Below are 15,405 nucleotides of genomic sequence, written 5' to 3'. Positions count from 1 at the left end.
CCCCCCCCCCCCCTTTTAATCGTCTGTTGATTTTAGATAGCGTGCTCATGAATGTATAGTTGTTGTTAGTTTAGATATCAGTTGACTAGATCATTAGTATTAGAACGTAATAAACTGTTATATTTTAAAGAGCAGCTGTCTGTGATTACTTTGTGCATGTGTATTGTGATGATAGCTGTATATGTGGTCTGTGCTCGAACTTAAACCTTCACTTTCACTCTGAATGTGTAATAGTACTCAGACTACTGACATTGTGAGTGAACACTAATTATGAGACTTAGTTTATCGTTTGGTTATTGGTCCCTGTTCGCAGGGTGGTGCCCTGTTATTATTAATAATCATTAATAATTGTTACTGACATTAATAATTCTATTGATGTCAAGAATTTAGTTTTTTAGATGCTGATAACCCAAACACGCTCATTTACGTTCCCAACATATTGGTGCCCCCTTTTTGAGGCTATGTTATTCCCAACACTGATAAGCAGCACGCTTTGCATGTTCTCTCAGGGCTGCCTGAGTTGGTGGAATCGAGTTGTTGGGCCTTTGTTTGCGGGCAAAGAGATCCAGTCTTGCTTCATCCACACCAGTAACTGCGCTTGATCTATCGTACATGAGGACAACAAATCTCTCTAACTGTTGCAGGTCCAGGTCACTAATTGATGTTGGATGCTGGCTGAGATTGGTGAAGGTTTCAGAAATTTCATCACAAATGTTCCAAGACTGCCATGCTGTCTTGGTCCCTTTCCCATGAAATGCAGACGCAATGTCACAGCCTGTGAATGCACGAAAGTACGGTAATCCACTGGCTTCGTCAGTCTTAATTGCAGCTATTACTTCATGGACTGGAATCCATCGAACACTGGCTCGTTGACCAAACAATCCACATACTCTCAAGACCAATGGCCTGTAAGGATGGCAGTATAGATATCGCTATGACAAGGATATCGGTGTCATTAGCCTTGATGATGAGGGACTTGATGCCTTCCATTGCTGCATCCCTGGCATGTACAAATATTCGGGTGTCTGCTTCCTCATGAGAGCATGGGGACATAGCATCCAAGCATTTCCTTGTATTGCTAATGACATCTTCTCATTTTGGACTTGTGATGAAGCATGTCCTGTCTGATCATTGCAGCAGCTTTTGCCAGATGAATTGCGTTACCATACTTGGATGCTTGCGCAAGGATGGAGCAAACATCTTTCTCAAAAGCCAGCAGGATGTCTCGTCCTTTATGATGAGCTTGCAGCAGAGGGATATGCAAAAGCAGCTTGTCTTTCAGTCGAGTAGCATGAACATCTGGCAATTCAACACCAAGCTGCTCCACTCTCTGCTTGTAGAGTTTGATCAGATCAGCAAGTCTTAAAATAGGTGGAGCTGTGCCATCACCAGCAGCTTTTCAAACCTATTTTTTTTAAATAATAGCTCTAATAATATAATATGAACCATATTCATAATTCAGTTAAGAGTGAGCTTTTTCCAAATGGATGGGATTAATGAATGACACCCGTAACAGGACATAAATTAGGAAAGATAATATTCTGACTATAGCCTGCAAGTGTAGAAATGTGAAACTCCTTTGAAAATGTGCACTAATGAGGAAGCTGGTAGCTCTGTGGCTATATTTGGTTAATATGTGAGCTCAAGTAAAAACCCATATGGTCTGCAAAGTCTGGATTTCCTCATTTATACATTTTTATTGTGTTTCAACAACAGTTCAGACTGTAATGCCCGATGTGTCATTATACAAATTATTAAAAAATATATTCGGCAGGGCAAACATATATTCCACGGCACATTTTAAAATACAAAGTGTTTTACATACGAAGTGGATCACATTTGAAAATGTTAAACGCACATCCAGAAGGCCCAAAGAGATGATTTTTGATTTTAGCCTGAAAGAATAACTATCAGTAGAAATCTTGATTTATCATATTTTCTCCTTTTATCATAGTTATGGTGATCAGAATAGTTCAGCAGCAGATTTTGACCAGGACCAGAGTGTCCCCTGCAGGATAGTGTTAAGGTTTACTGACTCGTCTGTTTGTATATCCGGGTGCTGGGTGAAGTTAATGGCTCAATAACAGTGAAAGCAGGAGACTGCATGGTGTATGCTCTATAGTATTTAAACATTACCAGTAACTGTGAATAGAAGTAATAATTGCAGTTTGATAAACCCAAATCCAGAGCATTGTCATTCAGGTTCTGTTTTTTCTTCAATTTGCAATTTAAATTGAGGAAATATGTAAAACTCCAAAAGGCCAAACATTTACCCTCCAAACACCTCTTAAAAATACAGTACTGGTGTGTGCTTTTTGGTACAAGATATTTAGGTATTTTAGACATAAAATCTGCCTGCCATTAATAAGCACTTAAAGTGCTGCATAAAGTTTAATGTTTTTTGGACACACCACCTGCGAATAATACGCCACTGATGGTGCATATAATTATTTTATTAAGAGATGGTTTAATTTAACAGATGCCAACTTTCCAGTATAATCAGGAGTAATATAAAAGCTGAATTAGATGTACAGTATAGTTATATATACAAAGAAAAATCAAATATTTGTACTTTAACAATTAAAGGCAGTTATTGCAATATAAATGCACATACACACACCTATTACACATTTTTTAAACCTCTCGTATAACACTATAAAATCTGGCAAAGCTACATTTGTGATCTACCTATAAACTGAGAAAGTGTTATATGGTGGATGGACATGACAGTAAGACTGTCTTTCCTATGAGTCAGAGTCCTCCTCGTCATAGTAGCGGTTCCTCTTGATTATATCCTCTGCACTCAGCTCCTCTGCATCACTTCCTTCCTTGTCCTCCTCCCAGAAGCCCACATCCTGGGAGGCGCGGTTCTGTTTTGGCTGTAAAGGTGGAGAAGAGGACGGGGAGATTTCCGGGGAGATGCTTCTAAGAGATCCTTCTTCTACGGCAATCTTCTCTGCTGCTGCCTTTCCTCTCTTCTGTACTTGTTTGTCTCTTTCTTCCTGTTGCTCTGTCTCCATGTCCTCCTCTGAGGTGGCCTCGCTTTCCTTTGCTGTGTCTTGGCTCTGAATTTGAGGCATCGACTTCTCTTTTTTCTCCTGCCGTTTCCCTTGCTGAAGCTCCGGCTTATTTTCCTTGGGTGGTTCTTCAGATGCGTTTTTTTCCTCGAATGACACTCTCCATTCCAGCAGGGATTTGAGAGGGCGACGAAGTTCCCTGGGTCCCAGACTGTTTGCGGGGTTGGGTTTAGCTGCGATTGTAAAAGGCCGAATGCGCTCCTTTAGAGAAGAGCTCCTCCTCAGGCTCTTCAGTTCAGCTCGGTCTGAGCTCTGGAAGGATGATGGCGCCTCGTCCCCTGGAGGCCACTTGGCTCTCCACGGTCGGCCTGAAGAAACTCCCTCCGTGACTGGACTAAGTGCTGTCCCAGAGGGGTCTTCACCAGCTGGGGGAGGCCAGGCGATTCTCAGCCTGCGTTTCTCAGTAGACTCAAGCTTTTCACCAGACCTCGCATGTGTCTGCACACGTGTCTCCAGTAAGGCAGTCAGGTCTGTCACCGTAACCTGTGGGGATGCTTCAACAGCTGGGGTCTCCTGTTTGTCTGAGGTACTCTCAGCTGGACGCGCCACCACTGCTGGTTCCTCTTGTTCCTTTGGCTTCACCTCTTCCTCACCTTGGTCTCCATCGTCACGAGGCTCCCAAAGCTCCTTGTGAGGCCGATGGCCAAAGCCCTCATCGTAGTTGCCTTTAGCTTTAAACAGCTGGCTGAAATGGGGCTTGCAGTAGACGTTGCCATGCAGAGAGGCAAAACTCCCAAGACTTGAAATAGAGAGCAGCAAAGATATTATTCAGAAAATGTCCCTTTCTGTGGTTCTTGAACAGGAAGCCACTGAGGAGGCATTTCAAAGTTCAAAGACATGACAAAAAAAAATTTAAAAAAAATCAGGGAATATGCAACAGTGCAAGACTAACCTGAGCGTTGCGTTGCAGTGAACACAGCGGAAGCAACCTTTGTGGTAGACATGCTGAAGAGCCATCAGTCTCTCCAGCGGGTACACAGTCTTTAGACAAGCAACGCACGTCTCCTTCACCGGTGGGCTGAACTTCTACACACACACACAACAATAGTAACATACATCCATAATAAACCAGGGTTGAATTCAGACCTTTCTCTTGATGATTCATGCATGTCTCCTGCTTGTTAGTGTGATGACAGACTCACCCTTGATGCTTTAGGTTGCTCGCTGCTCTCCCCTGAAACAGACAAAAACACTTCAGTCACTGTTGTACCTCAGAAGCCAGCTGAAAAGGTCAATCAAACCAAACTTTACCTCATTCTAGGTGTCAAAGTTATTTGGGTATATTAACGAAGTAGTAAATGCTCTATTTCACACGTAATACTGTATCAAGAACATTAATATTGGAACATGTCCTCGGAGAATCCACTAAGACTCACCATTGCACTCAGGTGCAGGATTCTGGTTCTGATTTACTGGTGCAGATGTTTTAGGAGCAGGCACCTCTGGGGCCAGACCCTGGAGGAAACACAAAGTGAAACAAGAGAGGGAAACAAACACTTTTTTAATCAAACACCCACTGTTAACCCGTCATTTATAACACATATTAAAAACTTAAATTAAAAATTTTTATATTTCATTCATATTTTAGAGAGATTATGTTTTTGAAGATAAATGTTTTGTTTTGAACATGAACTCACAGCACGAGAGGTGCCTTGTTTAGATACAGCAGCCTGGTATTTGGCCATCTTCTCCTTCATGGATGTGGACTCCAGTACTCTGTCATGCACAGACAGACCTAAAGCAAAAGAGATAATCACACTTAATGCTTCGACTGTATTCTGCAGTAAACTCAGGTCAAATCTATGGCTGCATTTCCCTGAAACAGCAAGAGATTGCTTTTCAGTTTAAAAATGCTATTCATGATCCAGTTGTGGCACATACTATTATGTTCCTAGAAACAAAACTGAGTAGTTTTGTGATTAAAGGTTCGGCACTTTAATTATTCAAAGGGTAGTGTGTATTTGTCTTTACCACCATGTTGGTCCATGTCCTCTGATGAAGTACTGCGTATTGTTGTCCTGCCGCCCTGTAAGAGTAAAATGATTGTTGGAATCAGAGGTTCAGTTTGCAAAACTGCTGCAGTAAACTCTTGTATGCACCAAGTACACCAACACTGTTTCCTATCCCAGCTGCAGTTGATTGGATTCATCATTTGTTTAAGTTTTACTGCCTCCCTATCGTCCAAACTAACTATTACTCTCACATTACATAAAACACAGACTCTGCATTTACATTTCTATATCTGATTCAGAGTTAAGACCACCAAACTGCTGTGACGTAGAGGCCATAACCGATTTTTCTATTGCAATAAAGTGAACCTTCATAGAAAATTTAATTTTACTTGTCAGTAATGTTTATTTCTATTACTTGTTATTTCCCAGCAATGTATAGAATAGAAGTTTACTGAAATAACATATTGTAAAAGTGGTTCAGTTAAATCCCAAAGGACACTATTCTAGCCTCTATCGATTAGTGTAAAGGGCGATAGAGAGGCAAAAATAATTATGTATGAGACAAAGATATTCAGGTATTAAGGTTTAAGTACAAGATATCTCAAGTCATCAGGACAGGCGTAAAAGCATCTCACACAGGTCAGCGCTGTGTTGAGGAACATTGGCAGAACATTCAGCTTAACAAAGATAGAAGAGATTAAGTGGTTGTGTTCTCATAAAAAGGTATAAGATTTCCAAATTAACTTCAAATATCTTCGGTTGCTTCAGGTATTGTCCAGAATTATTCTTGACACATGAAGCTTCAGGTGCATTATGTCCTGACTCCATATTCTACCTCTGACACGGCGTCATAAGCAGTTCTTTATTACATACTTTCAAAACACCAAACTACAGGCTCCACCTGAGCAACAAACATGCCTTTCACTTGCAGTCCAAAGAAGCAACTCTATTCCATTGCGCCTTACTAAAAGAATGAGCTCTGTGCGTGTATGCCGACGTGCTACCAACGCTAATGTGTTAACCAGACAGTTTGGACCAATTAAAATAACCCATTGCTTCAGGCTGCTTCCCTGGGACTGTGTAGTCCTGTTGTGCCACCATCTTCCTCAGCCACCTAAATACAAACACCAACTGCATAATACAACACTCAAAACATCAGTTAGACGAGGGCAAGGGTGCATTAACCTACAGTGCTTGTGATCACTGAATAAGAAGAGATTCAACCTTTCCAGTCAGTATTGACAGAGTAAGTGTTACAACACTCCTAGTCTTTCCTGTAAATGTTCACCAGTGACTTTTACACTTCTTCTTTCCTAGTGGTGGCGTTAGTCATACTGTTGAGCAAATTTTAAAAAACTGCAGAAAAAAAAAAAAGATTCATTTTTGCTTGATTATTGATATTAATTTATGAAGTGGTGTGAAGACTGCTGCACATATGACATAAAAACTGGGAAATCTAAAACTGAAGGCCAGGACTGTTAGATATCCAGAATACACACTGCGGCTAAAGGAAAATGAGATAAAGCCAGTTGCTCGTCAGAGCTGATCCTCTGAAGTAAGAAACAGCCCTGAGTCAGGAATGTTCCTGCATTCCTCTGTTACGGAAGGTAAAGAGTGGAGAGCTTGTTTTGGGTTGAGAGGGAGAGAGAGACACCGAGAGAGAGAGTGGAAGGGAGAGACAGAAATGAGTGGGGGGGGGGAGACGGGCCTAAATCCAGGTGGAACAAGACTACTTCAGAAAATACAGGGAACTATGAGGGATGAGACAATCTTCAATACATAACTGTGATTAGCACTGAGAATTTAGGGTCAAGGAAAGGAGCGTGGCTTTAACTAACGAGTGACTTCTTTTCTCTCTTTAACATGTGTTAACCAATTACATAGTCCCAGATTCACAATAGAAATAACATTACTAATCCCTGTGTTTAGTATCAGTTACTTTTAGTTTGCTGTAGGGCGGGATAATTAGTGCATAACAAGCCTTGTAAATTAGGATCGAAGTGGTTACGAGTTCCTTTAAAGTTGGTAATTAAAGCAGCTGCAGGTTATGCAACATAAAGTCTCCCTTTTTGTCTTCTGAAGAACGGTTCAGAAAATGTGGTTTACAGGGCTGACCAACACCAGTAATCCCAGCCATTAACATTGTGGTTACAGTTAATGCCTGGGAAACATGGCCAATAGATGCACAGCTGGCAAAAACAAGAGACTAGGAGCCTCATGCACAAAGCATTCATGCAAACCAATGTGATCTCAATTAATTTTGCCAGTTTTGTGGCTACTTAAATCATGTGTGAGAAGAGAAAATTATCTGATCTGTCTGTAGCTACCTTGCTCATGGTATTCTCTCCCCTCTTGAACTTCATCTTGGTCAGTGGCACTCTGGGTTTTTCATAAGAGGCACGGGGGCTGGTTGGAACTTGCTCATCAAGCTTTCCGGGTCTTTCATGGTGGGTCAGCTCATCCCTGTCCATCCCTCTCTGCTCTTCACCTTCGGATGCTTCTGGAACTGCTGCGGGCTTCAGGACACAACTGGCTGGTTGCTGTCCTCCCTGATCGGTCGGCAGGCCGGGGCTCTTTAACGGAGGACAGGGCTCGGTGATAGAAGCAGGCCTGTCCAGAGCAGGAGGCCTGCAGTGAGTGCTGGACTGGCTAGGAGGTGGGACAGAAGAAGGCTTCTGTGCCTGCTCCCAACGCTTCTTCAGAGCACTGAGGTTGCCTAACCGCAGTGAGGGTGATGCACTCTCAGCAGACTGTGAGCAAGACAAGAAGAGATTCAAAATTAAAAAGGGAAAAGGATTTCACAAACACTGCCAAAAAAAAAGCAACTATACTTTCAGTTCTTATTTTCATTCTGTTCACGGGCTGAATTTCCATTTGGCAACAAACACAGCACAACTCAAAGCCCTATTCAGCACGATGGAATAAAGGAAATGCCAGAATCTGAGCTCGGCTTCACTGACAGATTAGGTGAACAGCTGTTTAAAGTTGATCCAGGAAGTTGATGTGTTGCTGAAGGCAACAACTGGCTCAAGATGGATATGGCTGAGCTGAGCATGCAGGCAGACTTTTTTTCAGCTGCATTCCTTTCCACATGACAACTTCACCTTTCCCTAAAAACACTGAGGAGGGCTCTGTTCACCACTCAGCCATTCATGACAATGAAACATGCTGAGCAGCAGACAGACCAACAGGAGGCACACTACTGCCGCGTGACCGCTGGGAACTTCCTTTAAGTATTAAAGAGGAATGACACGTGGAAGAAAGAGGATGTGGAAATATGAATAAATCTCTCTCATATAAGTAAACTAATCCGCTAATAAATATTAATATTATTATTAAATATTAAGCAAGCCTCCATGCTGAGGTCAGGTCAGTGGGAAAGATTAAAACATTATATTGTAAAAAACACAATTCCTCAAAAAAACAAACTACTAAATATTGTTTGACTCAATTTAAAAATGAGAAGCAAACAAAAACACTTAATTTGTCCCGAAAAGACTTAACTACATAGTGTATGAGTACATCAAACTAAATCTGGTGCATCTACAACTAAGTTATATGAACATGCACAAACAGATAAAGAAGAAAGAAATAAGAACATAAGAATAAAGTACTGAACAAAAGGGACAAAAAACCCAAAGTGCACAAAAAAAAAACCACACAATTACTGTCTTTGTGAGGCAAGTCCAGGGTGAGCGGAGAGAACTGGACAGTGACAAGATTGTTCCCGTTTTTGTTCAAAAAGAGAAACCTCTGTGAATGCGTTGGATTACCCAAACGAGGTGTAACCACAACTTGACAGCAAGGAAAGTGAGAGTCCTTTGGTTGGTCCTTCTTTTACAAGTCAGTTTGTTGAACGAAAGAGATCTCCCAGATGTTTGCAGCGAGACAAAGTCTGCTCGTTAGAGCTCGTCGCCCCTTTAACACCAGAGAAGAGAATGAAAGAGCCAGAATAACCAGGAAACCAGAGCAGGAAATGATACATTCAGGGAAAAGTTAACTCTTTGTTCGCTGTGTTGGCTTTGACATTTTTCCACTCACAAAATATATCTGAAGATAATGGCACTTCAAAATCTCTCATTCATCCAGAAGGAACAAAGGTTTAAGATAACGCAAAACAATTACACAAAATATGCTTTACAAACATTGAGCCGATACAGAGTTTTATACAGAATTTTACCACTACTCAGAACTCCGATACAGGGAGGTTGTAAAATACAAGCTCCAATGACAGATGCTAACTGAAGTCAAGATCAGGGCAGCGTTACAATATTACAAGCAAAATGTTTGGAATTTGTCTTGGGGGGGCTATAGATTTCTCAGCTTTAAAAGTATTCACAAAATATTTTTAACCATAAATGTGGAATCTCTTTGTTTCACACAAGTTAGAATTTTCTGCAAATGCATCCTGTTCAGGCCGGAGATTAATCCGACTTGATTGATGGGAGTGTTAAAGCCAACATATAAGCATAAAAAGGAGATAAAACACGCTGTAGACGTGTGAGAGCACCCCTACAATTCACTCACAGATAAAGATGCCTTGAACCTTCCAACCTATTTCTTACTGAGGACAGAGAAACTAACAAAATCCTGGAACGACAGAGCGCTGTACCAAAACCAAACCAATAATAGGAAGGAAAAGCTTGTGGGCAATATTTTATGACATTTTAAAACATGTTTAATGCTGTATCTATGTAATTTAGCTAAATGACTAAAGGTTTCATTGTCATGTTTGAAAAGTTCCCCCCTTCCCCCAACTCCCCCTCCCCCACACACACACACACACACACACACACACATACACACACACACACACACAGACAGATGGTCTTTTGCGCCGCTCATTCAAACTTGTGTAATCCTTGAATATTTGAACTGGACTCCCGTACCCCTGTACCAGTGGCATCAGCTCATTTCCATACATACTATTGGTTCCTGAGAATGATTACAAACTATGAATCTATCACACTAAAATTTATATTAAAAAAAAAGGACCTGACAACCTGAACTTATGCAGAGAAATATGCCTTCAGAGCATCTTTTAAGTTCTATTCTTTAAATGCTACATGTGGTTACGCAGGAAAGTTTCTTTCAGATAGTACGTTCATAGCAAGTTTCTACTGGAGTAAAAAACACAAACAAAGCCTTCTTGTCATTGTCATTATCAGCCAGATTGTTAAACAAAGACTACAGGAGTTTACAATCTTTCAAAGCAGCTGGCTCACACAGACAATGCATACAGTATACATTCACAGCAATATTACCTTAGATTTCCTCATGATATGAGCTGATCAGTTACTCATTAATCTCAGTCCTGCTTTGTTTATGCGTCTTTCACACTGACAAAGCAGTTCACCTACAGTTAGAGCTACAAAGAGCATTTCAAGGGGATTACACTGAAGTAGGATTATGGGTTTGATAGCCTGCCCATCTCAACAAGTGGCCTATGAGAGGTCCGCCAAGACGAGACATATTGCCCAGTTGGCATGGTGAGTGTGTGTGTGTGCAACAATTAGTTTAGCTCCACCAGCTACTGAGCAAATGAAGCAAGACATGCAGCATACACACACTTCATTTAAACATGTAGTTTGCTAGGAGAGGCTTATCAAAATGCTGTAAGCAAGATGTGTCATAGATTTAGATTTTCATGTGAGAAACTTTGTCATTCGTATATTAAATTCAGGAAGAGCTTTACAATACTAGTTCACAAACCCCAAGAAATGTCTCTAAACTGAAATAAAATGTCTCCATCATTCTTTACAGTTATACTTACTCCTTTTTTCTTCTCGGTACTGGCCACCTCAGCAGCTCTCTGGTATCTGAGAAAGACAAGACGCAACACTGACCTCTGGTGACTCAAAACAAGAATCGAACACTGTAAAAACAGAGATTTTCATAATTTTTTGATTTTAGTATTTTGGGTGTCATTTAGCTCACAGCTTGTTTAGATACAGTTTTAGACATATTCTCTATTCCAACTGTCCAACATCTTTCAACATAATATCTGTAAGAACACTGAGGGAACCGAAATTCTCATGACCAGCAAGACCAAACACGAAAACTGAAAAGAAAAGACTGAAAAGCAGGTGTTACTCACTTGGAGAAGCGTTCAGCGATGGCGTTGTTTTTCCCTCGGCCGCTGAGGGACAGCTCTTTCGCAGTGACACGCACGGACTGTGCCGCCCAGCCCCGTCGATTGAATGGACCACTTTCCATCTCTGGCTGCTATCTAAAATACCTGAAATACAAACAACCTTATTACTACACCTATTGTAACTCTTCACCTCCAAATTACTCCCCAAACCTTTACCGGAGAAAACTAAACTTCAGACATGACGTCACTTTCTGCTGAGCCCCATCCTGGATTTGAATTTGTTTGCATCTTGTACTCAGAAAATAAGATCGTCCTCTCCATCTGCATTTGTCCAGCAGTTTACTTTCCATCTGACTATAGAATCATCTGACATCTACAAGGTGTGGGTTAGGTGATTGAAACCGCCATTCTGAAAGTGCTGCATGGCAAAACCACTTAGATGTGTACCGACTCTTCCGTGGGTTGGTAGCAGAGTAGAGGAGCTATCTGCTGTCTGAGATCACGTTTGTAACATGATCTCCATCAGTTTACCTCTTGTCACACCAAAACACTACCTGACATGCATACCAAAGAGTGGTTGACCATGTTTATTATCATACAGTTATGCAAACCAGTCGACATGTTCAAACTTGCATTCCGACCCTTGCCGCATGATTACAAGATGGAAACACAAGTGTGAGCACATTATCATTATGAAAGGATAACTCGTCATAAGCGACGTTCACAAAAGACCAGAGGAAAGCAGCGCCCCACAACCGTACTGCATGACACAGAGTATTTCTTTAACTTCAATCGAACAAACCTACACTTAAATAAGGGCGACAGACCGATCACGAGCCTGTTAAGCAGTTTCTGTGTCTGGAGAGACTGTCAGACCATGAATACTCCTTTTAGCGCTCAGACAGTATATTACAACCATGTGTTTAAATCACCACTGTCCGCAGCCGACTCACTAATCATTGCTCTCACTATCGGGGCCTTTTCACTCAGGCGCACCTATTACACTCGGATGCAAAGCGATACTGGTGACAAGTAGAGTGAGGACTTTGGACTAAACTGAATTTCAAGTAAAATGTATTCTAAAAAACTGTTCAATGTTAAACCTGGCTGTATTACAGAGTTAGGCCTACCCGTTTAGATAACTACAATATATAATTATATATAATTACTTTATGTATTGGCAAGTGTTTTTTGGGCAGAAGCATATATTAGTAAGACACACCACAATAATATTAAGAACGGTCCGTTGCTCAAGCACTTTTATTAGGTTCTTAATGCTGAATAGTTTGGGACTGTTTACTGTTGCTACAGGCTTTGAGGTCTGATGGGCAATTTAGCTCCCCATGCCTGTTGATTATTTGCATGTTGTACTGTGTATAGTTATTATTAAACGGGTTCGTGGGTTTTAAGCACAAAATAATTTAACTTGATGGCCATGCTGAAATGATTTGTTAACTTCTTCTTTTCTACCTGTAAGTAGACCTGTAAGTCTGTTTGCAGGATATCAAGCCAGCATCTGCATGACAGGCAGACAGGGACACACCCTGAACAGGTCAGCAGGCCATTAAAGGGAAAACACAATGGGAGTGAGGTTAGAGTATTTTGCATATCTTCAAACTGTTAAAAGAAGCCAGAGCAACAAAAACAAAAGGGAGAACACATGAACTCCCTCCAGAAATGACGTGTGTCGAGAATCAAAACTCAAGTTTATCCCGCTCATTCATCAGCGCACAAAGAGAAGAGCAGAGCTGAACAGGGCTGTCTGCTGAAAACCATTACACAGCAGGAAATGCTTCTAATTCTTTTAAATAAGAAGTAGGGTGGAGTCATAGCACGCTTTTCCTGTATGTGAAAACAATCTTAGTGCTTTACATTTTGATTCTCTTTTGTATTACCTGGTTTGGAAACCTAAGAGAAAAGACAATAAATTGCCTTCTGAAATTACCAATTTATCTCTAGGTCACAATTCAAATCAAAAGAAAACCTGCACAAATCATGACACATTTAAATTTACATCTACGTGTGCAAAAACCTTTGCAAGTCCAAGAGATAGTGCATAGATTTGCATTTACAAAAATTTGGTTTTGTTGTGTTTGGTTAATGTCACTTATTTCACATAGGATTTAGAGGTATAGTTTGCAGTACTACTAATAATGAGCATTTTATCATTTGTGTATGACAGCAGGTTAATTTAATTAGTTATAAATTGCCACACTATCAGCTTCACATTGCACAAAGGATTATTTGCTTTACCTCCCCACGTCCTGGCGTGGTGGCATTACTTTGGAGAGAATACTGACTAAAACGTAATGAATCAAAGGTAACAAAAGGTGACAAAATGTAAACAAAGGTGGTCCTGTTTCAGCCAGTAGTGAGGTAAACGGAAAGTGGTGCCTTACACCAGAGGCTATGTGCTTTTAAAATCAATGGAAACCACAGCATCTAACTACATATCCGTCACTTGTTATCAGTGAAAGGTGGGTACTGACCTTTAACCCTCGATTTAAGCCAAGTTTTCCTGAACAAGTAACCAGAACAGTCAGATACAGTATGACTCATGAGTAAGGAGGAGTCCGCATTGTTTAACGCATGATTGATCAAAGTCGCAATTCTAAAAACCAAAAGCACAAAATCTGTTGTTTATATGGAAATAATTGAGTTTGAGTCGACGAATCATTACTGAGACAATACAATAAACAGACGTGTGTTGAAGATCGGCAGCGTTTCTCAGACGCAAACGTGTAATTTGGAATAGTTTAATTTCAGGTGTGTAACACGGTAAGCGCTGGAAGAGAACTTGTGTGAAGCAAAAGCCAAACTGTAGTTTTAGTATAGTGTTATAGTTATAAAGTAGTTATAACATATACTTTCATTTATCATATTGTCACATATACGCTGTATCTAGACTGAGGAGTAAAAAGTGGAAACATAAGCCTACAATAACGACGGAGCAGCTGGACTGGTTTGACATCTAATTATCTCGATAGACTGTGAGTCCTCTAGCGTTACTATAAAAATCAATCTAATCAACAACAGGCTCGTTTGAAATTTTCAAAATACATACATTTGGTAATTTAACAGCCCTGGCTCGAGTTATTTGCCCATATTTTCACGCCCTTGCTTCGAGTTGTAGCTTACCTGTGCGAACTTCCGTTGTCACTCTCTCTGTGAAACCTTGAGACACCTGACACTCGCTGTCACCGCCCGGTGAGGTGGAGTGAACGGAAAGGTGTCATGGGAGTGGAAGAGCTGAGTCATGTGCTTTATTTGCACCAATGACGTTAGGCATTGCATTACCCCTACCTGGTACATTTATGCTGGTACGAGCGCCCGGGTGCGCCCCCCCCCCCAAATTCCTGAGAACAACAGGCGAAACTCATTCAGTTTTCAAGTGAAGAGAAATCGCTCTCGTTTTCTTACTAGGTTAAATTCAAAGAAAGTAATCATAGTAAACTGTATTTATATAAAACCTTTCATCAACAAAATGGAGCTCAAAGTGTTATACAAAAAATGAGAAGAAAACAGACATACAATTGTTACATTTAAAAAGATACTTCGGGTTCAGACATGCTCCTAAAGCAAAGATGACAATGTAGGGTGTGTAAGTGTCATTACTTTACAATAGACTGCATGTTGCATGTAGAACAATACAACATTTCAAATAATAGGCTACCTCTGTGAGATCTTGCATTATTCAATGTAAATGGGAATAAAAATAGGTAGTCACTGTGCATGGTGCATTGGATGTTTGTATTACATTTGCCTTCTAAATAAATCCAGCTGGGTGGTGTGAGAAGGGAGTTACAGTATAATAGGCCCCATTGCACACTATGATGAGCTCTATGCACACTAGTTAAGTGCACGCACACACACACACCATTAGGCGTATTTATTTTACCAACAATGTGTTACAGTCGAATGAGTCACTTAGGCTATTGTGTAGGGAAGAGCTCTCTTAATTTGAAGAACTTTATATGGCCAAGAAGTTAAGTCAATGAAAGAGTGGCTTAAGAATTAAAGGTTTCTCTGAATCTCCCAGTCAACCAAAGGTACACACATCTGTCCAGTATTCTACATAACCTAATGAGACAATATGTTGAGTTACAGACAGGGGCATTTTTGTCAAGTAACCCAATTTAAAGCTGTTGCTTATTTAAAAACAACATGAATAAACATATTTAATTTACCTTAAGAAATCATTGATGACATATATACGTTTTATAATATATTATATTATCAAACTGATGATAATGGTATTATAAACTGTCCACATCACTAAGGC

General features: G+C 40.5%; 1 protein-coding gene across 2 annotated transcripts; it reads right to left on the bottom strand.

Annotated features, from left to right (window-relative positions):
• Nucleotides 1–1,673: 1,673 nt before the first annotated feature.
• LOC116386445 (LIM domain and actin-binding protein 1-like) lies at nt 1,674–14,365 on the bottom strand. Of its 2 annotated transcripts, XM_031852671.1 has the most exons (10): nt 14,262–14,365; nt 11,127–11,267; nt 10,803–10,848; nt 7,357–7,779; nt 5,049–5,103; nt 4,715–4,812; nt 4,454–4,532; nt 4,220–4,251; nt 3,970–4,103; nt 1,674–3,816 (listed from the first exon to the last, which is right to left on the bottom strand). In XM_031852671.1, exons 2-10 carry the CDS (start codon nt 11,243–11,245, stop codon nt 2,745–2,747), a joined length of 2,058 nt encoding a protein of 685 aa, XP_031708531.1. In that variant the 5' UTR covers nt 11,246–11,267; nt 14,262–14,365; the 3' UTR covers nt 1,674–2,744. The 2 variants fall into 2 exon arrangements, with proteins under 2 accessions (XP_031708531.1, XP_031708540.1); XM_031852680.1 differs by lacking the exons at nt 10,803–10,848; nt 11,127–11,267; nt 14,262–14,365 and adding an exon at nt 8,803–8,928.
• Nucleotides 14,366–15,405: the final 1,040 nt, after the last annotated feature.

The sequence above is a fragment of the Anarrhichthys ocellatus genome, unplaced genomic scaffold (genome assembly GCF_004355925.1).
Source record: "Anarrhichthys ocellatus isolate YVR2014 unplaced genomic scaffold, GSC_Weel_1.0 scaffold1, whole genome shotgun sequence".
NCBI lineage: Eukaryota > Metazoa > Chordata > Actinopteri > Perciformes > Anarhichadidae > Anarrhichthys > Anarrhichthys ocellatus.
Note: the sequence above shows the minus strand (reverse complement) of the source record. Positions and strands in the feature narration are given on the sequence as shown.

Coding starts and splice junctions, on each gene's coding strand:
- LOC116386445 (XM_031852671.1), bottom strand. CDS start 11,245: ATGGAAAGTGGTCCATTCAATCGACGGGGCTGGGCGGCACAGTCCGTG. Junction 4,252..4,453: donor TCCTGCACCTGAGTGCAATG/GTGAGTCTTAGT, acceptor TGTCTGTTTCAG/GGGAGAGCAGCGAGCAACCT. Junction 4,104..4,219: donor AGCAACCTAAAGCATCAAGG/GTGAGTCTGTCA, acceptor GTGTGTGTGTAG/AAGTTCAGCCCACCGGTGAA.